The 24,700-nt window shown below is 40.9% G+C and overlaps 1 protein-coding gene across 2 annotated transcripts in view; it reads left to right on the forward strand.

Moving 5' to 3' along the window:
- The first annotated feature begins 3,070 nt into the window (after positions 1-3,070).
- The window catches only part of LOC6040014 (CCR4-NOT transcription complex subunit 1), a 29,308-nt gene continuing 7,678 nt past the window's right edge, over positions 3,071-24,700 (forward strand). The window contains exons 1-7 of one of the 2 annotated variants that reach the window (XM_038250091.1): positions 3,071-3,805; positions 11,524-11,745; positions 17,648-17,828; positions 17,891-22,380; positions 22,442-23,983; positions 24,041-24,282; positions 24,342-24,552. In XM_038250091.1, the coding sequence (XP_038106019.1) occupies positions 3,704-3,805; positions 11,524-11,745; positions 17,648-17,828; positions 17,891-22,380; positions 22,442-23,983; positions 24,041-24,282; positions 24,342-24,552 (6,990 nt within the window). In that variant the 5' untranslated portion in view covers positions 3,071-3,703. The remainder of the gene's footprint in view (positions 3,806-11,523; positions 11,746-17,647; positions 17,829-17,890; positions 22,381-22,441; positions 23,984-24,040; positions 24,283-24,341; positions 24,553-24,700) is intronic. The other variant, XM_038250092.1, reaches the window with a different exon arrangement.

Below are 24,700 nucleotides of genomic sequence, written 5' to 3' on the forward strand. Positions count from 1 at the left end.
TGAGATTCTTAAATTCTTAGATTCTTAGATTCTTAAATTCAAATTCTTAAATTCTTGATTCTTAAATTCTTAGATTCTTGATTCTTGGAAGTTCTTAGAGTTCTTGGATTCTTGAAGTTCTTGGAGATTCTTAGGATTCTTAGATTCTTAGGTTAGTAAGGATTCTTAGGATTCTTAGATTCTTAGATTCTTAGGATTCTTGAGATTCTTAGAATTCTTAGGTTCTTAGGTTCTTAAAGTTCTTAGATTCTTGGGATTCTTAGATTCTTGAAGTTCTTAAGTTCTGGGATTCTTAAGTTCTTAAATTCTTAAGTTCTTAAATTCTTAGGATTTTGAATTCTTAAATTCTTAAATTCTTAAATTCTTGAAATTCTTAAATTCTTAAATTCTTAAATTCTTAAAGTTCTTGGGATTCTTAGATTCTTAGATTCTTAAATTCTTAAGTTCTTAATTCTTAAATTCTTGGGATTCTTAAATTCTTAAATTCTTAAATTCTTAAATTCTTAAATTCTTAAATTCTTAATTCTTAAATTCTTAAATTCTTAAATTCTTAAATTCTTAAATTCTTAAATTCTTAAATTCTTAAATTCTTAAATTCTTAAATTCTTAAATTCTTAAATTCTTAAATTCTTAAATTCTTAAATTCTTAAATTCTTAAATTCTTAAATTCTTAAATTCTTAAATTCTTAAATTCTTAAATTCTTAAATTCTTAAATTCTTAAATTCTTAAATTCTTAAATTCTTAAATTCTTAAATTCTTAAATTCTTAAATTCTTAAATTCTTAAATTCTTAAATTCTTAAATTCTTAATTCTTAAATTCTTTAATTCTTAAATTCTTAAATTCTTAAATTCTTAAATTCTTAAATTCTTAAATTCTTAAATTCTTAAATTCTTAAATTCTTAAATTCTTAAATTCTTAAATTCTTAAATTCTTAAATTCTTAAATTCTTAAATTCTTAAATTCTTAAATTCTTAAATTCTTATATTCTTATATTCTTAAATTCTTAAATTCTTAAGGGCGCACATCAACCAGAGCTTTTGCATCAAGATTTTTGTTACAGATATTTTAGTATTTTCGAAACTTCGGGAATTATCGAAAAAAAAATCCATTCATCCCCTAAAGTACTGTCTACTTAGCGATTTACAACAAAATTTGCCTATTTTTACAATCAGATTGTTGCAGAATTTTGTTGGTAAGTTTGTCAATTTTTCAATTAAAAGACAATTTCTAGATTTTTTTTTATTAGGTCAATTTTCCTTAATTTGGCAGCGATGTCAATTTTGTTTATCATGTGCCTTTTCTTTATTTATCTATTTGAATAATTTCTCATCTTCCCTGTAAATTGCCCTCAATACAATCTATGCTCTATTTATTAACTATTGTTAATTTCTTTATCTACTTCATAAATTACTAGCTTTCTTTTACTATTGATTCTTTACATAGTATATTTCCTTCACTGTCAATTGTTTTGAAATTTCACCTTTTACTTAAGCTAGTGAGGTTCGAGCCCTTACTCAATTTATGGAATGATTAAAGGATTAACACAAATATTACTATTGTTCTTTTGAAAAACTTTTCTAAAATGCTTAGGACCAAAATATTGTAACAAAACACCGTGACAGAAGAAATAGCAACAGATTAACACGATTTAACATTAGGGAAGATTTCAGGACCAAACAATACACAGTAAATAACAATTAGTTTTCGAATTCAAACTAAAAATAAAACATTTTTCGCACACTATAAATGGTAAGTATAAGCTTACATCAAACCCTACGTAATGTACCACCCCCGGCCGAGTTAAAATGCGTAACCGGAAAAAAAGGTGTGCATGCCTGGCACGAACACTCAAAGCGTGTTCTAGCGTGTTGCTCGTACTGACTCAGAGCAAGGGTGATATGTAGGTGTAAGGGCAGTGCGTGTTCGTCGGGAACCTGGTGCATAAGATCGGTCAAGGCCCGTTCTTACACTGAAAATTGCGAATTGCGAAAACCAGGGATGGAATCATCGCAAAAAAACATTTTCGCTTGCGACCTTTCTTCACCAGCGAAAGAGAGAGGAGGTGAATCACGCAAAACAATATCGCTCCCGAAATTCTCAAATAAAAACAATCTGTTGAAGAATTTTTGTGAATTTTCTTGTTAGCACTACTTATGAGCGTCAAATGATTTTCTTTTGAGGGTTCGTTCAAAAATTACGTCCATGAATAGAGGGAGGGGGGGGGGTCTGTGGTTTGTGACAGCCCATGTTAAAGGTTTAGGAAAAGTGCGTGACAGGGGGGAGGGGGGTGGGGTTCTGAAATCCCGAAAATCTCTGGACGTAATATTTGAACAAACCCTGAAGATGATTCTTCAATCGCTGATCAAAACATATTGCAAACAATTACCGCGCGAAGAAACGTCAAACGATTCTTGCTTTTGAAAGCTGTGAGTCGATCCAATTGGGTCTTAGGAATTTATAATAGCTATAATTTAGCTTAGTCCATAACGATTTGGCTTATTATTTTGAGGGTTCAAAATGGATTCGAATTCGCTAATTCGAAGGCAGTCATTCGAATTGGGTCCTAAAATGAAGCTTAGATTGCTGATATTATTGTTTACAGCGATAAAGCTTATTTTTCTGAGTACAATGACCCTTTGTGCGACCACAAAGGGTTTAAAATGGATTTTTAAATCAATTTTGAAAAATTTACCTCGCGGTCCTTCTTGACAGAAAAGCTCCTACTTGACAGCTCGTTCCAAGGGGACCATAGTTAATCCATCGAAAAAATGTTGTCTCGTCAAAAAAAAAATTTGCGTTAAAATGAAAAAAAGTGATCAAAAATGGTTTTTAATTGTGTTTTTTACCGTTGTACATAAAAATTGTCAAAGGGCTTTAGTACCCAATTGACGAATCCGCTCCGTACTCAGTTTTGGGTATGAATCTGTCCTATTCCCTCGCAGCGTACACACCTCCTTGCGATCACCCCGCGAACGCACTCCTCCCAACTGATCGCTCATCTGTCAAAATAGACGAAGAGAAGAAAAAAAACTTACCGTCATGTGTCATCGCACCTCGCCACCATCATCGCGCACTGTCATAACTCCATCCATCCATCGAGGAAGTGGTCGTGTCGTGAATCGGTCGTGAAACTGTGCGCGCTTTCGGAATTGCAAAATCCGCTACCTTGTCACGCCTGCCCGTCGTCGGAAGCGGGTGCAAAGGGTGCGCCAGGTGCGCGGGTGTCCGGTACGTGCGGCGAATCGTGCCCCAATGTGGGCCAAGTGTGCGAAAATTGCGATCGAAAAAAGTCAAAATCGTCCCGCGAGCGAAATTTTCTTCCCCCGCCGACCTCGTCGTCACGAGCAGCAGCAGCAGCCCCTTCAGCAGAAGGAGAGGGAAGAAGGCGACGTCGTGTTTGTGTTGGTGGCGGTGGTCAGCGGAAAAAGAAGAAGACGACGACAACGGTGTGGTGGAGAAACGTCACCACAGCAGCAGCTGGCCGTCAAAACAACAGCGAGTGAAGCAGCAGCTGGTGCTGACGGGCATCGTCGTTTGGGAGCAAAACAAAAGAAGATTCGGAGTAGTTGTAGACTCGGACGTCGGTGGTCCATCGAGATTGCTGTTGCTTCTTCCCACATCCACCGCAAGTGCCAACAAACTCAGAGGGCTTCAACCGCGGAAGCGTTGAACGCGCTCGTTGGCCCCCGTTTGATGGAAGTATGAACCAAGAGCCCTGCTCATACGCCCTCACGCAGATCACTGGCCTGGTAGCGAACTTGAACAAGAAGAACTTTGCCGCGAGCAGTCGCCAAATAGCTCAGGTGAGATTGAAAAATAAAAGCATTCGGAAGTGTCCAGCCGTGTTTGTGTGATTTAACCCCCCCTTCATCGATCATTTACTACTCCTGCAAATTTCATCCAAGTGTTTTGTCGTAATTTTGTGCCTTGAATCATCCAACTGTGATTAACTACCGTCAGAAAAACATCATCTACACATCATTATTTGTTACGGTAGTGCGATTAACACACGAAAGCGTTACGTGTTTGGAGGAATTTCCAGTCGTGGTGCCGTGGCGGATGGCGACGAAAGAAGATGGACGACGGAAATCGATTTCGGAATGTTGTCGTGGGTTGGTGTGGCGAACGGGGGTGATTGTGAAGAGTGGGGGAAATGTGTTGCACTGAAGGAAATCGAAGATTAATGTGTTTTAAGAATTTTGTTACAATGATCACTTTCAGGGAATTCCAAATAACAAAACTACCCCTGCAAAGCGGTAAGTAACACTGAAACAAGTAATATTGTTTAGTCGATTTTTTAGTGACATAAATTTTGCGTTAAATTAAATTAATTAAATAAATATGACGAAATTTTCGTTCATTATTCCGAAAAAAAGCAAAAAAATTAATATATCTAAAAAGGCTGCAAATAAATGTTAAACGAATGTTTGACAACTAAATGTAATTTCTTTACGAACTTTCAGTTTGTCATGGTTTATTTAAAACTCGTTCCAAACCAGGTCCTAGTACCAAAAAGGTTCCAATAAAAATAAGTTTATGCAAAAAATGGTTTATTTGAATTTACACAAAAAATAAACAGAAAACATTATGTCAACCAGTCAGGAAACTTTTTTCTTTTCTATTTAATATGAAAAAAATGATAACCTAAAATAAATTTAATGGTTAAACAATGCGAAGCTTACTGTACACTCAGTTTGTTATGCCCAAATTCGGCAAAATTCTGCCGAAAGCAGAACAACTTGCTCGTCAAAGTTTTTGGCAGAATATTAATCTGCCTAAAACTCGTCAAAAATATTATTTCTGCCAGATTATTTTCTGCAAAAATCTTCACCTTTCTGATTTATTTGCGTTTCTGGAAATTACATTTCCTCAAAAGCACAAATTCTGCACGAATTTTGTCGAACAGTGGGATCATCATTTTTTTTTTTCCTTGACGGTTTCCACGCGAAATCGACCACTCAAAATCAGGACCATTTCCGACCTTAATAATACTTGCTGGAGCGTTTGTCCTACTCAAATCAACAACTCCTGTGCACCAGGGTGGCCACCTCGGGAAAAAACCGGGAAAACCGGGAAAAATCCGGGATTTTTATCCACCGGGAGAAAACCGGGAAAAACTCGGGAATTCGACTGAAAAACCGGGAAAATATTTTAAGTTTAGTTAAAATTTGACAAAAGCCTCTTTAATGCATTCAATATGTTCTTTTCTCAAATAGAATATTGTTCCTGTTATTCTAAATGAAGAATTCGCGAAAACTATGTTTTAATTTGTGTAATAGACTTATGCTTCTTGGCTATGGATGTTTTTTTCTGTTGTATCATATGATATTTTTACTTGACGAGTTTGTTTTTTTTTAAATAAGGCATTTTTTTTCTCTACAGCAGCGGTTCTCAACCTGGGGTACATGTACACCTAGATTTACCACGAGCAGTCTCAGGGGTCCGGAAGAAAAACCCTGTAATGGCGGACATTTGTCCACAAAATATTTAAGAGAAAAAAAAAACAAATTGATTTGAAGCAAAAAAACTAACCAACATATTTAAGGTGCATTGATTTACGGGCGAATTATATTTGACCAATCAGAAAATGTTTTACAAAATATTTGAATGATAAACCTATAATTTGCATTCGTTAAGAAATTTTAAGAATTTAAAGTAAAGTGCACCGATTTAGAGTTTTATCTTTTTGTTTTTTTCTTCGAATATTTTTTTCAAATTTGTAAATTGTGCCAACTACCATTTAATTAAAAACATTCAAAATATTTGTGAACAAAATCTTACGTTTCATTATTTGGATATTGTCATTTTGACCTTTCTTTGCTAAAATATTAGCTTTGCATAAAATTAAAATCAAGATTTTTTTTTATTTAAAGATCAAGATTTTTCCTCCAAAGAAAGCACTAAAAAAAATTCTCAACCATTCGATTTTATAAAGATAAAATAGAATTATTTTTTATTGAAAATAGCTACGACTCCTTAAAAGTACTATTAAATAGCATGTTTAAGTTTGGGCAGTTTCAAAAATCTCTGTTCCAAAAACTATTCGTCCGTCATCAGAAATTGATATAAAATAAAAATAAAAATTAAAATTATGGGAGATGTTTTTAGAAATGAAAAAGTCGATGAAAATTTAATTTACAAAAGGAATATCTCTAAATTTATTGGCATTTGCAGTAGACAGTTTAAAAGAAATACCGAAATTAATCTTTATTAAGCAAACTGATTTGAAGAAATGTACATGGACGTTGTGTAGGGGCCAAAAAATTATAAAAATATAAAATTTCAAAGAAAAAGCCATAGTCTCAACATTTGAATGCAAAAAGTGTTTAAAAATGCATTTTACTAGTTCAGTTGTTTTGCAATTATTAGTCTTCCAAAAATGTAATATTTGATGAAAACTAATATTTCAACAAAAAAAAAACTGCTTGCGAAAGAACGAAAAATTTAAAAAATTCAAAAGATTATTAAATCAACCCAAACATGCTTAAAAATGATTTCCAACGGTAGGGAATGGATTTTAAATAGATTTCAGCTGATTGCACTTAATGTTCCATTAAAATTTAGATGTTTTTTTGAAAAAAAATAAAATAAAATATAGTTTTTGCCTCCTGATTTTTTAAGCAACTTTTAAAAGACAAAAACTTTAAATAAAATTTGTACCAGCCTTATGTGTTGTTGAAAAAATCGCAGCACGGTCATTTTTTACGAATTTTTACCATTTTGTGTTTTGGGGTTTTTAGACAGTTTTTTTTAATTAAAATTATTTTCGAAAATTTATCCCATCAATACATACAAACATAACATCATGATTCGAAATCCGGACACTTAGTAGCAAATCATTTTCATTATAGCTGTCAAAAAATCATGTAATAAGTTGGAAATGAAAAAATATCATCAGGATGTAGTATTAACAGTCAGTTTTAAGAGAATGCATGCAAAATTTGTCTCTTCTAACAATTTTCCATCAGAATTTGAAAATTAAAATGACTTGTTGTGCTTCGATTCCCGGACACTGATAAAAGCTGATTCGAAATCCGGACACTTTTGCTTCGAATTCCGGACACTCGTTTTTGCTAATGAATTGCACAAATTTGGACTGAAATGTTAGTGAATGGCATACTTTAGGTCTCAAAAAAGCTGTTAACATCAAAACAATCGATATTTTATATGAAAATTTGCTAGAATTTAAGGAAATCAAAACCATAAATTTCTGCATTGCCTTCCTGGTGCTTCGGACGCCTATGAAATATTTCACGCGAAATGTTTCGCATTTTTGGTAATCTTATAATTTAATTTAATTTAATTGTTTTGACATTAACTACAGCGTTCAAACAAACTTTAAATGAAAGTTGATGTTAGAATTCATCAAATAACACAGTTTTGACATTCATAATGCGAACTTATATCCAAATAATTGATAAAACAAGATGAGATGTCCAGGTTTCGAAGCGTCCGGGAATTCGAATCATGACGTTACCGAAGCTACTAAGTCGATAAAAAAAGTTTCAAGCTACCGATTTTTTTACATTTGTATGGAACTTTTCTGCTGCCAAAGTTTATACATTTTTGTTTGGACTAATGATTCAAAAATACTTTTTTGGTTAAAATGAAAGTACTCACATAATTTTAGCCAAAAATAATAATAAAATAGCCTGTATATAAATGTAGTTAACAATGTATTTTAGCAAATCTTTTCTACAAAATTAATAAATTATAAATGCCATTTCCTGCTTTCTTATAATAATTTATGTTATTTTAAAAAATAAAAATAAAAAATTTTAATTTGTAAAATCTGTAGAGCATGATGATGAAAAATCCCAATCATAAGGGGAAATAGGAAACAGATAAAAACGGCTTCGTTTTCAACTTACACCCAAAGGATAAATATATCTCAAAATCTGCAACAGTGAATTTGCTGCAGAAAATGTCACATTTTATAACATTTTTTGCAGCAATCCTGTAGATCATTTTTGCCCGCGTGTAAACATTTCAGCGATCTGCAATTCTCACCAACACATATAATGCTGGCCCGTCCCCGAGCAACACTCCAAAGAGAAGAATATGTTGGTGCTCTTTCACTCTCATTTCATCAAGCGTCCATGGCGCGGTGGTAGCGTGTCGGATCAATAACCAAGAAGTTGGTGGTTCAATCCTCGTTCTGCTAAGGGTTTTTTTTGTGAAATACAACCAAAAAGCCGTCGGTAATGTCGATAATTGTCGGTAACGGGCAAAAATGTCATACCCCTATATCGCAAAAAATGCATGAGGACAGTTTTCATGCAGATTCTGATATACTTTCATGCCGCCACGCATCACAATCATGCGACTGCCAGTTGGGTGTACTTACTTTGTATTCAAGATATTAGAAAGCTTTCTTGAGGAGCTCAAACTTTGAACCAAATGTATGCGTTCCAAAAGTATGTTGATACCAACGTTAGCCTAAAAAAATTGTAATTTGGTTTAAAAACATTCCGGAAAATTCCTTCTAGCCTCGGGAGAAAACCGGGAAAAAACCGGGAAATTGAAAATCGAAATGTGGTGGCCACCCTGTGTGCACTCAGTTTAGTAATTCACAATGGCATTTGAATTTTAGGAACTTTTTAAGTTTTAAATTATTTGTAATTACGTTTAAATTGAAAAATTCATATCTTTTCAATGAAAATATTTGCAAAAGCTTAAACTTTCATTTTCAGTAAAAAAAACAGCAAAAAATCAAATTTTCTTCGGAAATCAGGCACCTTTTGATTCAATTTTTGCCATTACCATTCGAAAGAGCGGACAATTTCCTACTTTTCTTCCATAGACACAAAGTTGGAGCGAAAGCATTTTCGAGTGGTTTTTTTTAGATAAAACTTTTTTCGGTTTTTTTACTTTTTTCCAAAAATCTAAATTACATGTTTTATGACAAATTTTTATACCAGATCCCATTTTTAAACATGAAACAAAGTTCTGCTTCCGTGTTTTTGAGTTTTTGCCTTCCTCATCTCTTACTAAGGAAAGGCTTTAAAATAACTCGAGAAATGAACTTATTAATTTGAACTTGTAGACCCACCTTCACGTATACATAGACTCAGCATCACGTTCTGAGCAAATGGCTGTGTGGATGTGTGTAGGTGGGTGGACACAAAAATTGTCACTCAATTGTCTCCGGACTGGATGAACGGATTTTGACCGTATTAGTCTCATTCGATCCGTCTTGGGGTCCCATAGGTCTCTATTCAAAATCAGCAGGTTTAGTTAAGTACTTCAAAAGTTATGCTAAAAAAACGAATTTTGCGTATGTCTGGATGATTGTAAAAAAGGTGGTTTTTGCAAGAAAACCTATCATGTTATACATTTTCAGAAAGGTATTGAAAAAACCATTCTGACAACCCTATCAAAAGTTATTAGCACTTAAGTGTTATTTATCCACTTTATGGAGGCCGGATCTCAGATATTTCAATGAAAATGATGTCCGGGTCCCTTATGCAATCCGTCGTTAGTTAGATAATTGAAAGACCTTTCAAATCCAGAGTTTTTTTTGAAAAGGTCCTATAACCTATTGTCTTTCATATGTTTATAGGACCTAATAAAAAAAAGTCGAGAAATGAGCCTAAAACATCTAAGATCTGACAACCCTATCAAAAGTTATTAGAACTTAAGTGATATTTATACACTTTTTGGAGCCGGATTTCAGATAATGTGATAGAAATATTGGCTGAATCTTCCATCAAACTATCGTTGGATAGGGTTTTTATCAGACCTTGCCGATGAGTCAGAAATATTGAAGGTCTGCGAACCCTATCAAAAGAAATGAGTAATAAAGTTGTTTTGTTAAACATATTAAGAGGGAATGTTGCTATTTTTACTGCATGTATTGACTTTATGAATGTGAGGAATACACCAACCACCTAAAGGTGGATTAAGTAACGTTTTTCATGAAGGACCAGTTTTAAAAACATATAAAAGGAACGAAATAATTACTAAAGATAACCAAAAAAGTGCACTTAAAATAACATTTCCTGAACCACTTTTATTAAGGAAAAATGTTTATCTCACTCGTCAGTGTTGTTAATACCTGCAAAATAATTTGTTTTCCTAAATTTTTTTTTTCCAAATTCATCTGGAAACATCAACTTTCTTCGTATTTATCAAAACTGTTTGCGTAGATTTGTAGCATAAAATACCCAGAATAAATTTGTTGTTGAGATTAACCCATTGATACCCGAGCCTAAAGTTGGTGAAAAAAATGTTTTTCATACCAAAATTACTTTTTTAAATCGCTAATAACTTTTCAGTATCGAGTTTCACAGCTTTGGTATGTTCTACAGAAAATTCCTAAAAAATGTCCACGTGGTTTGTGGATGGTCCCCTAGATATAGATATATTCATTTTTAGGTAACTTTTTTGGAAATAATAGCAGTTATTCATTTTTAAAACTAGTGCCCATGCTTGCTCACTTTTGGAAAAAATATTATTGAAAAGCTTTTTTGAACATTGTTGATACGACCCTTAGTTGCTGAGATATTGCCATGCAAAGATTAAAAAACAGGAAAATTGATTTTTTTTGGGTTTTGATCACCCAAACAACCCACCATTTTCTAATGTCGATATTTCAGCAAGTAATGGCAAGCAAATCGTGAAATTTTCCGATCTTTTTGAAAAAAATATTTTTTAAAATCAAAACTACCATTTCAAAAGGGCCAAACATTCAATACGTCCTTTTTAAATGTTAGTCTTAAAAAAATTTAAAAAAAACAAGTACTTCTGGAGGCTTTCAGAGTTGAGGGACATAAACTTCAAAAAATATTTGCAACATTTAATTTTTAAATTTTAAGTTGCTTTTAATATTAAATACTGTTTACTGTTTTCAGGATTTCGGTTACAAACAATGACACCGACTTAAAAAAAAAAAACACGGGTAAACATTTCCTTCAGTGCAACACGTTGTTTTCCTCTTCATTTTCCGTCTCGCAACATAAATAAACAAATATAAACAAAGCTGGTGCTCACCCTCACTCCCCATTTTCGCAACATAACTTCTGGAGTACGTTCACGCCTCGTTATCGTTTTGCTGGAAACGCTGAAGCTGGTGCTGCCTGTTCCTGTCAAACAACGACGCGCCGCACGCGCGTTCATCCGAAGTTTGGCAGAAGCAGCAGTGCAGCAGCAGCAGCAAACACGAAGTTCATTCGGCCATGTTTGATCGGAAGTGAAAGACAGCAAAGTCGAGACCAAAACGATCGGGGCTGGAAAAACCGTAAAAATCCGTTCCGTCGCGACCCGCCGCCAACCATGGAAGCTTCCCCGACGCGTACCGCGAGTGGCCACTTGTGACGGAGTGTTTGGAAACCGTCCTGAGCCGCGTCACCGTTCGGGCTTTTTGCTGAAGAATTTCGCTGAAGAAAAATTTTCTCTTTCGTTCTTTTTCTTTTTCTCTGCGACGACGACGACTGCTGCCGCTGCTGGAAATCCGGGTTTTACCGTTTTGATTCGGGGTCACCTGCCGCCGGTTCGGTTTGGTTCCCTCCCGCACACACAGTTTGTGAAGGACTTTGGTGTGGAAGCGGACCGTCATCTGCTGCGTGCCCTGTTTTCGGCGATTGACTTTAGCTCGGACGCCCCGCCGAACCCGGCCCAGGCCCAAACGCAGAACGGCCTGCTGATCCGGCTGCTGTCGGAGGAACTGACCGGTCTGCTCACCAAGCCCCAGCTGGTCGGGAACGTCTGCTACGCGGTGGACAATCTGCTGCCGCAGCAAAAGGTAAGCGGAGAAAAACCTGCCGAAAGTTTTCTTCTTTTTTCTTTTTTATCGTGTATGTGCGTGTTCGTGTGTCTGTGTTCATCTTTTTGTTCTTGTTTGTTGCTGCTGCGACTGCGACGGCTGGGAGTTTTCAACTTCTCTCCGGTCGGAGTTTTGCACATAACCTCAATTTTTGCACTCAAAAAAATCCACATGTAGATGCTACGTGAAAAATCACGTAATCCCAATTTTCCCCTCCATAGGTCCGTTTTACGTGACACACGTAAAAATAATGTGAAAGTGTACCGGCAAAAAAAAATATTTCACGTTGATATTACGTGAAAAACCTTATAGTATTTTTCCACTAGGTTTTTTCATGTAGCTTCTATGTGTTTTGGAATGTAACTTCGACGAAACTTCTTTTACTCGAGTGGGCCAAATTTCTACGTGATTATTTTAGTATGAAAATTGATGGCGAACGGTGAAGATCAGAAGCCGAACTTGTGCTCGTCAAAATGTAAATGATGGTAAGTTAAATTAAGTTGAACAGTTTTTTTTATTTATAACTGACGATTATTTCTGACGATATTTCAGTTAACTTCTGGACCTAACATCTTCTTATACGACGGCCACCGGAATTCTGACTGGTTCTAGGCGGTGACCCAGAGATCTTTTCGAAGGTAACAACCTGGCAGTCTCCCTGACGCCGGTATCATGGATCGGAATGGCAATAACGGTGCCACTGTGGTTCTTGGCGCCACCGGAAATGAAATAGCCAACAAGTGGGTCATTCCCGAGTGTGTGTCTCCGACTGGTTCCGCCGTGCGGCCATGCAGACCAACAGGCCCGACTACAAGAGCGATTCCGCCGAGCATGAGCAGTATTTTATCGTGGTGCCTGGAGGTATACCTATCGTGGCGATCCGCGGCAAGGAGACTAGGATCAAGCACATCGGAAGGAGCGATGACCTGGGGGAACAACACGTCCCGCGACCTTGGGTGATCTAACCGTACGCGTTTCATCTGAATGTTTTCCGCAAGAGGCACCAAATTATGTTTTAATTTATGCTGCAGGACTTCAAAGGCAAGATTGTTCTAAAGATGAATAAATAAAATAGTTTTCTGCAAAAAAAATCTTTTTTATATTATTTTTTGAAAAAATGCAACCAACACCAAAATTTTCAACAAAAAAGTTCATATAAAGTTTACTAAAAAAAATGAGTAAAACTCATCGGTTAATTCACTTAGCTTTTACGTGTAAAACACATAGAATCAACGAGAAATAATCAGGTCAAACAAATCCCATTTCTACTAGGGCCACCTCGTAGAAGTTACGTGAAAACTGTAGTGGAAAAAAACCACATAGCTTTTCACGTAACTTCAACGTGAATATTTTTTTGAGTGTGCGCAAATTAGCGGAAGGGTTGCCAAATGCCTAATTGACTTGAAAACATTGACATATTTTTGCAGATCAGATGAATTAAAATGTTTAGGCAAATCTAAAAATCTTTGATATCTTAAAATCACTGGCTTTTATAGACCTTCTGTAAAATATTCTTGCAATCCTTAAGTTTTATGAGCGATATCAACAAATTTAATGCTTTTTTCTGAATCATCTGGGAATGAAAAAGCTATTTCAGTAATTAAAAATCCTAACTTAAATTATAAAAAAAAATTATACCAGCCTTATTTTAAATATAAAAAAAGGAAAAAGCAGAGAAATTCATAAATGCTTAATTATGAATTTCTCTACTTTTTACTTTTTTTAATATAAAATAAGGCTGGTATAAATTTTATTTTTGCAATTCCGTCGTGAAAATACTTACTTTTCCTGTCATTCTTGAACGACGAAATAGCCTACTTTTCTGTACCAAAAATAACAGAATCGAATAGCAACACTTTTCAAAATAAATGTTGAAAAGTTCTACTTTGCATTACTGAAATGGGTGCTGAAAAGTTGAACTTTTCAGCACTTGTTTCGAAAAGTAACACTTTTCATCATTTTTTTGATTTATTGACAAAATACATGAAAATTTGACTTAAAATTTCACTCAATGGGTGTTTTTACGGAATTGCAAAAAATGTTATATGGAACTCGTTGCAAAACTTGATTTTGTCAGCACTCTAAAAAAATCCTCTTTTGGCCCGAAAAATCAAGGGCAAAAAAAATCAAAAACTTAAAATTCAATGGAAATTGAAGTGCAATCAGCTGAAAATAATTTAAAATGAATCATTTTTAGCATGTTTGGGTTGATTTAAAAATCTTTTGAATTTTTGAAAATTTTCGATGTTTGTTATCGCAAAATGTTTTTTTTTTCGGTAAAATTTTTGGTTTCGTCAAATGGAGCCTAACATTTCAAAAGGGCACAAAACTTTTGTAAACAATAGTGTATCCCTTTCACTCAAATGACAGTTTGCATAAGGTGTGAGAGGGATACACTCTTGTTTACAAAAGTTTTGTGCCCTTATGAAATGGAAAGCACGAAATCTTACATTTTTTGAAAACTAATGATTGCAAAACAACTGAACTAGTGTAAAATGCATTTTAAAACACTTTTTCCATGCAAATGTTAAAAGTATGGCTTGTTATTTCAATTTTTTTGTATTTTTTGATCAATTTGGTGTCTTTGGCAAAGTTGTGGGTAAAGACTATTGAGAAAAAAAGATATACGAAAGAAAAAAATCCAAAATTCGTATTTTTTGATTTTTTTTTAATGTTTTAGAGAAGTATGGGCAAAAAATCTGCCGCTGAGTTATGATTTTTTGAAAAAATAGTGAGTTTTGGGAATAAACGATATATTATGCAAAGTTTTGTTTGACTTAATATTTTTATGTAAAATTAAATTTGCAATCGAAAAGTACTCTACAGATTTTTTGATATAGGGCCCCTTTTTCAAGTCACCGAAACTTTGATTTCAGTGATATATTTGCAGTTTTTCGATTTTTAAAAATGGTCACTATTTTGAGTTTCTAGAAGATTAAACCAAAATAAAAAAGGAAACCTGAGAAACCATTTCTTTAAGCAACTTTGAAGAAATTTTGGTTTTTCTTAACATATTTTTAATTGTAATCATGATTTGAGATTTTTCTTCAGTACTGAATTAAAAAGCGAGGATATGTATTACAATTTTGTTTTTTTTTCTTTTTGTCAATTATTTTTAATTAAAATATTGTGAAAAATGAGTTTTTCTCTGTGTCATCTCGGTCATTTTATATCTCTAAAAAGTGATTACTTTTTAAAGTTTCTGCTCCGAATATACATACAGTCCAGACTCAATTATCCGAAGGCCTCGGAAAAAATTCACTTCGGATAATCGAATCACGAAAAAAAACTTTTTTTGTTGTCTTGCTTTTAATTGTTATGCTTAAATATGACCTCAAACATGCCCTAAAGTGATTTAGAATTTTTAAATCCAAGGTTGGGGCCAAAATGGTGGCGGTGGGGTTAAAATACTGAACAAAATATTTGGTATGCTAAAAGGCAATCAACAACTCAAATTTGATCAAAATGGGGTTAACAAACTCGAATTTGATGTTCAAAAATAGAAAATATTAAAAAAGGTTTTTTTTGTTCGTGATTCGAAAGTCCCATACAAACCTTCGGATAATCGAGTCTGGACTGTATTTCAAAATTTAGCAATCTAGCCATTGAAAGAGCTGAAAATTTCTCAAAAGTTTGAATTTTTATCATTGAAAATAGTTACCGAGACTAGAAAAAAGGTATAATTGGTTGACAATAAAAAAAAAAAAATTACAAAATTTAAACCGAATTTTCAACTGCTGAACAGTTCGGTAAACTGAAAGTTACCGAATTCGGTAAAAACTGACCAAATTTCGATACTGAAGTTCATTAATGTTTGTACAACCGAAATTCGGTAAAAATTTGTTAATTTTGACAGATGGTTTACCGATCTTAACTTTACCGAGTTTTCAACTACCGAAGTCGGTAAAAAAAAAATCCAGGTGTGTACTGTAATTTTCGATTGCAAATTTGATTTTGTATCTAAATCTGATGTTTTGTGCCTGATTTTTACCACATTTTACTGTTTTTTTTACCACTTCGGCACCACATTTTACAGCATCTTACCTTCTTATATCTCTTAAAACACACACATAGATTTTTTTTTACCGAATTCTGAGGTGGAAAATCGGTAATGTTTAGATCGGTAAACCATTTGTCAGAATGACAAAAAATACCGAAAATCGGTTGTACGATGAACAATAATGAACCTCATTACCGAAGGTAATGAGGTAAGGTTTTACCGATCTCAGTAATTTTTCAGTTTACCGAACTGTTAGCAGTTGAAAAATCGGTAAATTAAAATTAAATCAAAAATTAAAGAAATGCGAATTTTGGAATTTCAACGTTTAGTGATAAAAACTCTAACAGAAAAAAACTACAAACTGGAGCGTTCGGTACGGTATGTCCACGCATCCTTCTTTCCTTGTAGATTCTGTGAAATGTGATCCGTTCACAAAATCCTCTCCGCGGTAAACATAACGCAGTTGGGCTGGCCGCTTTACATTTTTTTAATGCATTTTCGAATGTACTCAGAAGTACTGAAAATGTTAATATTGACAAAATGAGCTTGGGACTTAATCTGACCCAAAGACTTTCCAGCGTGCTCCCATCGGATTCGTAGCGTCTATGTTAGATTTAATTTAAAAATTCAAATAAAAAACATTTTTTTCACCAGTTAACCTATGTTTTTCTGGGTAGTTTCAATTTATAACCTACTAAAACTTTTTCGAGGACACCAAATCGATCAGAAAATCCCTTCTCATGAAACAGATTTTTGAATATTAGAATGCCTATTTTTTATGACCACGAAAATTGTATGGCTTCTTTTGACATAGAAAATGCCTGGACAATGTTTAATTCAAATAAAAAAAACGTTACTTAATGCACCTTTAGGTGGTTGGTGCCTTCCTCTCATTTATAGAGTGATTACAATCCCCTGAAGTGTCCACATGGTTTATGGATCTCCCCTAACGTGATCGCAGCAACTAAGAGGTCCAAATAAAAATAAGTGACGAGTAAAAAAACAGACTTCCTACAGACTTTTTGTCAAGGTTATACATACACCGCCTTTCAGGAAAATGGCATCCCTCTACATAGCTTTTTTCGTGGCGATCAGACGGGACCATTTGAGGTTATGTAAATTCAGACCATTTTTTAAACTGCTTGTAATTTTAGATAGGTAAGTCAGAACTTGAAAATTCTTAATCCACAAGAAAGGTCTTCTCATATGCTTTCTAAAAATATATAACATGTGAGGGCTTCATGAAAAAAGCACCCTTTTTACCATAATTTTAATTTAATATGGAACAGTTTTTTCAACATAACTTTTTAAATACATGATAAAACTGCATGAATTTAAATAGCAACTTAAGGGACGTTAAGACGGATCGATTAAAACCATTCCGGCCAAAATCGGTTGAGCCTGTGACAAGATATTCCAGTGACATTGATTTGGTACACATGTCTACATACAGCCAAATACACAGACATTTGCTCAGCTGGTGATTCTGAGTCGATATGTACAAATGAAGGTAGGTCTAGGAGGTCTAACCAAAAAGTTCGTTTTTCGAGTGATTTTATAGTCGGCGGAATAAATAGGAATCTTTAGAAAAAATCTAAAGAATTGTTGCTCAGAACTTAAGTTAAAATTTAGCCGAAAAAAAAACAGAAGATCTGACAACACTGCAGAAAGTAACGAGCACTTTAGAACTTAAACTGGCATCCATTTCTTGTGGTATATTCCGATAAAAATATCATATATTTGTAAGGAGCACATTACTCTTAGGGGTTGTTCAAACATTACATCCTGAGATTTTGTGTGAGAGTAAGCGAAAGATTGAGAGCGCTGAATTCTGCTTGCTAAAATACGAAAACTCTAACAACCTCTCTACTCTTCTTGCAGACCCTAAAGTCGTCGCCGCATCTGGTCGCCCAGGTATCGACTGCTCTCGGCTGCTCGCCCATCCAGGAGGGTGCCCTCGCGCTCGCGCTCCTCAACTCGGCCCACTCGGATACGGTGCTGAGTGCGGAGAACCACGGCCGAATCTGCCTGGCCGGGCTCATTGAATCGTACATAAATTTAGGTTCGTTTTGAAAGTTTGAAGTTTCGAGTGAAGCAATTATGAATTTCGTTTATCTCCTGTAGAACCAAGCCAATCCAGCCAGGAGGGAAGTCTCAACGACGTCACCCCGGAGCTACTGCAGCACATTCTATCGGTGCTGTCGCACGGCAAGCATCGCGAATTCGGACTCGCCGACTCGACGTACGCCCGCTTCGTGCAGCAGCTGTGTCGGGACTTTCCGCGGGAGCGCGTTCCGGTGGTGCTAGCGCCGCTGCTCTACCCGGAGGACTCGGAAGTTTCGGCCGAAGCGGTCAAGGCCAACTCCCAGTCGCTGCTGCGGTCGTCCGTAATGGACACTGCCTGGGGCAGTCTGGTGATGGAGATCGGTTACACGTTTACGGCCTCGCTCGAGGACTGCAAGAACCACCTGCTGAAGGTTGGCGGCCGGGAGATATCGGCGCAGGATGTGGCCAAGATCATTTCGTCGATGTGCTTGACGCACGCGTCGCTGTCGGAGAGTAGCATCAATCTACCGACGCCGAGCAGCTTCTGGCCGCAGGGAGCGGATCCCGGGGGGAAGGGAAAGGATGGTCAGAATGGTGGGTCCGGGTCGGAGAACAGCACCTGGAAGCCGGAGATCTTCGTGCAGGCACTGAAGGAGGTGGTTCCGGGCTTGAACTGGAAGGATGTGTGTTTGGCGTTGGACCATCAGGAGTTCCTGATCAAGGACCGTCCCGGCCTGTCGCTGCTGCTGTCGATTGTGAAGATGGGCGTGCAGTCGAGTGGGCTGGGACAGCACTTCCCGGTGGAATGCGTCTACCAGCGATGGACGAATGTTGAAGGTCAGCTGTCGTTGATCACGATGATCCTGAAGAATCCGGATCTGTACTCGTTTGCTGATCACATCTACACGAGCGTGTCCGTTGATCTGCTCAAAACGCCACCCGAGACGGACAACAAGGAGGTGGCTTCGTGGATGTCCCTGCACCTGGTGGACGTTCTGCTGTACATCGCCGACAACGGCTTCTACCAGCAAGTGATGGAGATCTTCAAGATTCCGATCCAGCTCTGCCCAGACATTCTGTTCATGGCACTGCTGCAGATCAACCCCCCCGTCACGATGTCCCGCCAGGAGCTGTTCACCACGTTGATTCCGATCTTCCTGGGAAATCACCCCAACTCCGGAACGATCCTGCACCACGCCTGGAACAACACCAGCTTCAACCCGTCGCTGCGGCACATCATTCTGCACTCGATGAGCGAATGGTATCTGCGCGGCGAGAATGACCAATCGCGACTCTCGCGGATTCTGGACGTGGCGCAAGACCTGAAGGCGCTTTCGAACCTGCTGAACGTGCGTTCGTTCATCTTCATCATCGACTTGGCATGCTTGGCCTCGCGCCGTGAATATCTCAAGCTGGAGAAGTGGCTCGCCGACAAGATCCGCGAGCACGGAGAACCATTCGTGAAGACGATCATCAAGTTTCTGCAGCGTCGCTGTCCGCAGATCATGGTTGGGAAGTTTGCCGACGAGCAGATCCCAAAATCGGCGCAACTTCCACCGGAGACGCTGAGCACCATCCTGACGTGTCTGCAAGCCTGCGTGGGAAATGTTAGTCCGGACGTGGCCGAAGTTATCATGGGAATGTCGCAGTACAATCTGCTGTTGACCAGCAAGACTCGTGCCCAGCAGGCGCCCCAACAGCAGCAGCAACCGCCGCCGGGAGTGCTGCGTCAGCATCGTGGTCTGGAAGCACCCTTCACGGCATCCGCGCTGGGAGGCCAGATCTTCCCGGGACCTTCGGTTGAATCGCTGTCCGGATTGGCCTCGAACATGGCCGGGTTGAACCTGGGAGCGCCTGGAAACAGTGCGTTCAGCTTCGGAAGTGCCCTCGGCAATCTGGTATCGACTCCGGCTTCACCTTCGCGACTGCTGGCCGGTGGTCCCTCGAACAGTCCGTTCCCATTGATGTCGATGCCGCCGACTGGAACCGTTGGTAATATCGGACGTCTGCCGCAAACTCCGACCGGAGACAAGCTGAACATGGCGGGTGCAGGACAAGCGAGTTTCCCCGAGATCGGAGGTCAAGCGGTTTCCAAGGAGGTTGAAGACGAAGCCAACAGCTACTTCCAGCGAATCTACAACCATCCGCCGCACAACAATCTGTCGATCGACGAGGTGCTGGACATGTTGCAGCGCTTCAAGGATTCGCCGATTCGGCGCGAGTGCGACGTCTATCAGTGTATGCTGCGAAACCTGTTTGAGGAGTACAAGTTCTTCCCGCAGTATCCGGACAAGGAGTTGCAGATTACGGCACAGCTGTTTGGTGGAATGGTCGAGCGCAACCTCGTGACCACGTACGTTGCCTTGGGTTTGGCCCTGCGTTGCGTGCTGGACGCGCTGAAGAAGCCGGAAGGTTCCAAGATGTACTACTTTGGAATTACGGCGCTGGATCGGTTCAAGAACAAGCTGCACCTCTACCCGAAGTACTGCGAGTACGTCCACTCGATCCCGCACTTTGACCAGTTCCCGCCGCACCTCATCGAGTACATTGAGTACGGAGCTCAAGCGCAAGAACCGCCGAACAAGACGCTCGGACCGGGACCGCTGCCCGCATCCATCACCCAACTGATCCCCGGCCCCGCGGTCGTCCCAGGTGGCAACCCGCTCTACCGCAGCAGCTCGGTGGCGAACGCTAGCAATCTGACCGCCACGGCACCACCGCCGGTCGCCGCCAAAGTCAGCGGAGTTGGCGCCCAGCTCGGCAACACGTCCGGGCAACCTCCGCGCGTCAAGTCCATTGCGAACGCGACCAACATCGACACGCTGCTGGTGGCCACCCAGGACCGGGAGGAGAAGCTGATTACGCCGCCGGACACGATGCAGGACAAGACGGCGTTCATCTTCAACAATCTGAGCCAGCTGAATCTGCAGCAAAAGTGCGAGGAGATCAAGGAGATCATCCAGAAGGACTACCACGCGTGGTTGGCGCAGTATCTGGTGCTGAAGCGTGCCTCGATCGAGGTCAACTTCCACGTGCTGTACTCGAACTTTTTGGACGCGCTCAAGATTCCGGAGATTAACCGGCTGGTCACGAAGGAGACTTTTAGGAATATCAAGGTGCTGCTGCGTTCGGATAAGGGAATTGCGAACTTTTCGGACAGGAGCCTGTTGAAGAACTTGGGTCACTGGCTGGGCATGATGACGCTCGGAAGGAACAGGCCAATTTTGCACCTGGACATTGACGTGAAGTCGCTGCTGGTGGAGGCGTACAACAAGGGCCAGCAGGAGCTTCTGTACGTGGTTCCGTTTGTGGCGAAGGTGCTGGAGTCGTGCGCGAAGAGCAAGGTGTTCAAACCTCCGAATCCGTGGACGATGGCGATTATGAACATTTTGGCCGAGTTGCACCAGGAGCCGGACCTGAAGCTGAACTTGAAGTTTGAGATTGAGGTGCTGTGCAAGAACTTGAACATTGATGTGGCTGATTTGAAGCCGGCGATTTATTTGAAGGATCCGGAGCGGGCCCAGAACATTGAGTATCAGTTGTCGCAGCCGAAACCGGTGAAGGAGCTTCAACCGATGCCACCGATGCAGGTCCCGGAGGAGATTGTGTCCGCTGGGCCTTCGGGATCGCCAGCGATCCCCGCGATGGACCCATCGCTTGCTGTTACGGGTCCGCCGGAGCCCCGCTTCCACTACTCGGACATAAACATCTCGAACTTTGCCTGCATCAACCAGCACGTGACTTACTCGCCCAACATTGCCCTGCTGCACACGCATCCGCACCTGAAGCAGATCATCAAGACCGCGCTGGAGCGAACCATCACGGATTGGATCACTCCGGTGGTGGAGCGCAGCGTCAAGATTGCGTCCAAGACGTGCGAGCAGATCATCCGCAAGGACTTTGCACTGGACTCGGATGAGCAGCGAATGCGTACGGCGGCGCACAATCTGGGTCGCAACCTGGCCGCCGGAATGGCCATGATCACGTGCCGCGATCAGCTGATGCAAAACATCCAGAACAGCATCAAGAGCGCGTTCATGACTACGCTGAGCCCGGCCCAGAAGGAGGTGGCCGATGCTGCGGCGAATCAGCTGGCGGCGGACAACATGGAGCTGGTGTCGGCGTTCATCCAGAAGACCGCGATCGAGAAGGTCGTGCCCGAGATGGACAAACTGCTGGCGTCGGACTTTGAACACCGCAAGATCGCTCGCCAGGAGGGTCGTCGCTACTGCGAAGCTAGCGTGTTGACCTACCAGGCGGAGCGAATGCCCGAGCGGATTCGGCTGAGCGTGGGAGGCGTTTCGCCGAGTCAGCTAGCGGTGTACGAGGAGTTTGCCCGGAACATCCCCGGCTTCAAGCCGATCACCGACATGGACAACGTGATTTTCGCGCCCAAGATGGACACGATTCCGCAGGTAGCGCAACAGTTCTCGGCGGCGGCCGCAGCAGCTGCAGCAGCAGCCGTTCAGGTCACGCCGGACGAGATCGGTGTGCTGTACGACGAGCTGGCCAGCAAGATGGAGGCGTTCCTGAACGCCGCGGTCAACGTGCCGCAGCTGCAGGTTAGTGTACGTGTTGTACGAAGGTGTTGTTGAATGAATATTAATCAGTTTTGTTTGTTTCTTGCAGGTTCACGTGACCAACATGCACAACCTGTTGGAGTGTCTGATCTTGGCGCGTCGTTCGCGGGACAACCTGACGGCGTGCAATCTGCTGAACAAGGCCGTCGAGGGTATTATGGAGGGATTGATGAACATCCCGGAGCACATCGACCAGATCAAGCTGTACCGAGATATTCACCTGCGGGTGATGCGTCTGCTGCAGGATCCGCGCGCTTTTGGGCCGGTTTGGACCAACAAGGCCATCACGCGGTACATGCTCGAGTGCCGCGAAGAGATTCGCTACAACGTGGAGGCGGTTGACCTGCTGATTTCGTCCAACTTTGTCAACATGCCGCAGTACGACATGATGCTGATGCAGCTGATGGACAACGGAAACAACTACGTCGCGGTGGTGTTTGCCATGCAGCTCGTCCAGACGTACTTTATCGACGAGCGTCCCAACTCGGTCATCACCGAGAACGACCTGTTGAACACGATCGATCTGCTGGCGAGACTGGCCGTGCATCCGCGTGCCCCCGAGGGATTGGCCCACTTGATTGAGATGCTCCGCTCGAACCATGATCCCAACACCTTCCTGGTGGACCGTGCGCTCGCTGGACCGACGTCGTACATCCACTCCGGAATCATCCAGGCGCGAGCCACCGACATTGAGGATCCGCCGGGCTTTGCCGAGCGTACCGAGTTTCTGCTGAAGGACTGGATCACGATCTACCACACACAAGCGGCCGGTCGTGACCCGATCAAGGCGTTCAGCATCTTCGTCAACAAGATGAACGCGTACGGCATCCTGAAGGGCGACGAACCGCTGACCCGGTTCTTCCGACATGCCACGCAGTGCTGCATCGATCTGACGTACCGCAACATGACCGATCCGGGACTGAAAACGAAGATCTTCCAGTGGATCGACGCGTACGTGCGGTTGATCGCGCTGCTCGTAAAGCACTCGGGAGAAAGTGGCAACTCCAGCACCAAGTTGAACCTCCTCAACAAGGTTCTCGGAATCGTCGTTGGTATCCTGCTGCAAGATCAGGAAGTCCACGGAACTGCCTTCCAACAGCTCGGATACAATCGTATCTTCATCATGCTGTTCCTGGAGCTGAGCGCACACGATCCCGTCCTGGAGAACATCAGCCTCTCGGTCATCACCGCGTTCTGCCACACGTTCCACATCCTGCGACCTTCGCTGGCCCCAGGCTTCTGCTACTCCTGGCTGGAGCTCATCTCACACCGTGTCTTCATCGGCCGTATCCTGGCGTCGATCCCCCAACAGAAGGGCTGGTCCATGTACTCGCAGCTGCTGATCGACCTGTTCAAGTATCTGGCTCCGTTCCTGCGCAACGCCGAACTGGCCAAACCCGTCCAGCACCTGTACAAGGGAACGCTGCGAGTGCTGCTCGTCCTGCTGCATGACTTCCCCGAGTTCCTGTGCGATTACCACTTTGGCTTCTGCGACGTAATCCCACCGAATTGCATCCAGATGCGCAACCTGATCCTGTCGGCGTACCCGCGAAACATGCGCCTGCCCGACCCGTTCACACCGAACTTGAAGGTAGGCCACCCGCACCTTCTAATCTCGAACACCAGCCCCTAATCCCTCTCATTATAGGTTGACATGCTGACCGACATTGGCGGCGCACCGCGCATCTTCACCAACTACGCGGCCGCCATCACGCCGCAGAGCTTCAAGAAGGACCTGGACTCGTATCTGAAGGCGCGCTCGCCCGTCACCTTCCTGTCGGAGCTGCGCAGCAACCTGCAGATCTCGAACGAGCCCGGCTCGCGCTACAACATCCCGCTGATGAACGCACTGGTGCTGTACGTCGGCACGCAAGCCATCGCGCACATTCGGTAGGCTTTCATTCGTGCCTGTAGATTTAACTAAATTCTGACAAATTTACTTCTTAAAGTTCGAAGAACCTGGGACCCACGATGGCGACGATCGTGCACAGTGCCCACATGGACATCTTCCAGAACCTGGCGGTGGACCTGGACAACGAGGGGCGCTACCTGTTCCTGAACGCGATCGCGAACCAGCTGCGGTACCCGAACAGCCACACGCACTACTTCAGCTGTGCCATTCTGTACCTGTTCGTGGAGGCCAACTCGGAGGCGATACAGGTGAGAGTTGGTTTAGTTTTGACGAGGAACTTCGTCTTGGGGTTCTATACAGGGTAGCAATCCAAAATTTAGATGAAACCTATGTATTGCTAATTAAAAAAATAAAAAATGTCGAAAGTTCAACAACTTGCTACCCAATTTGGTACTG

Source organism: Culex quinquefasciatus, chromosome 2 (genome assembly GCF_015732765.1).
Source record: "Culex quinquefasciatus strain JHB chromosome 2, VPISU_Cqui_1.0_pri_paternal, whole genome shotgun sequence".
NCBI classification, from domain to species: Eukaryota; Metazoa; Arthropoda; class Insecta; order Diptera; family Culicidae; genus Culex; species Culex quinquefasciatus.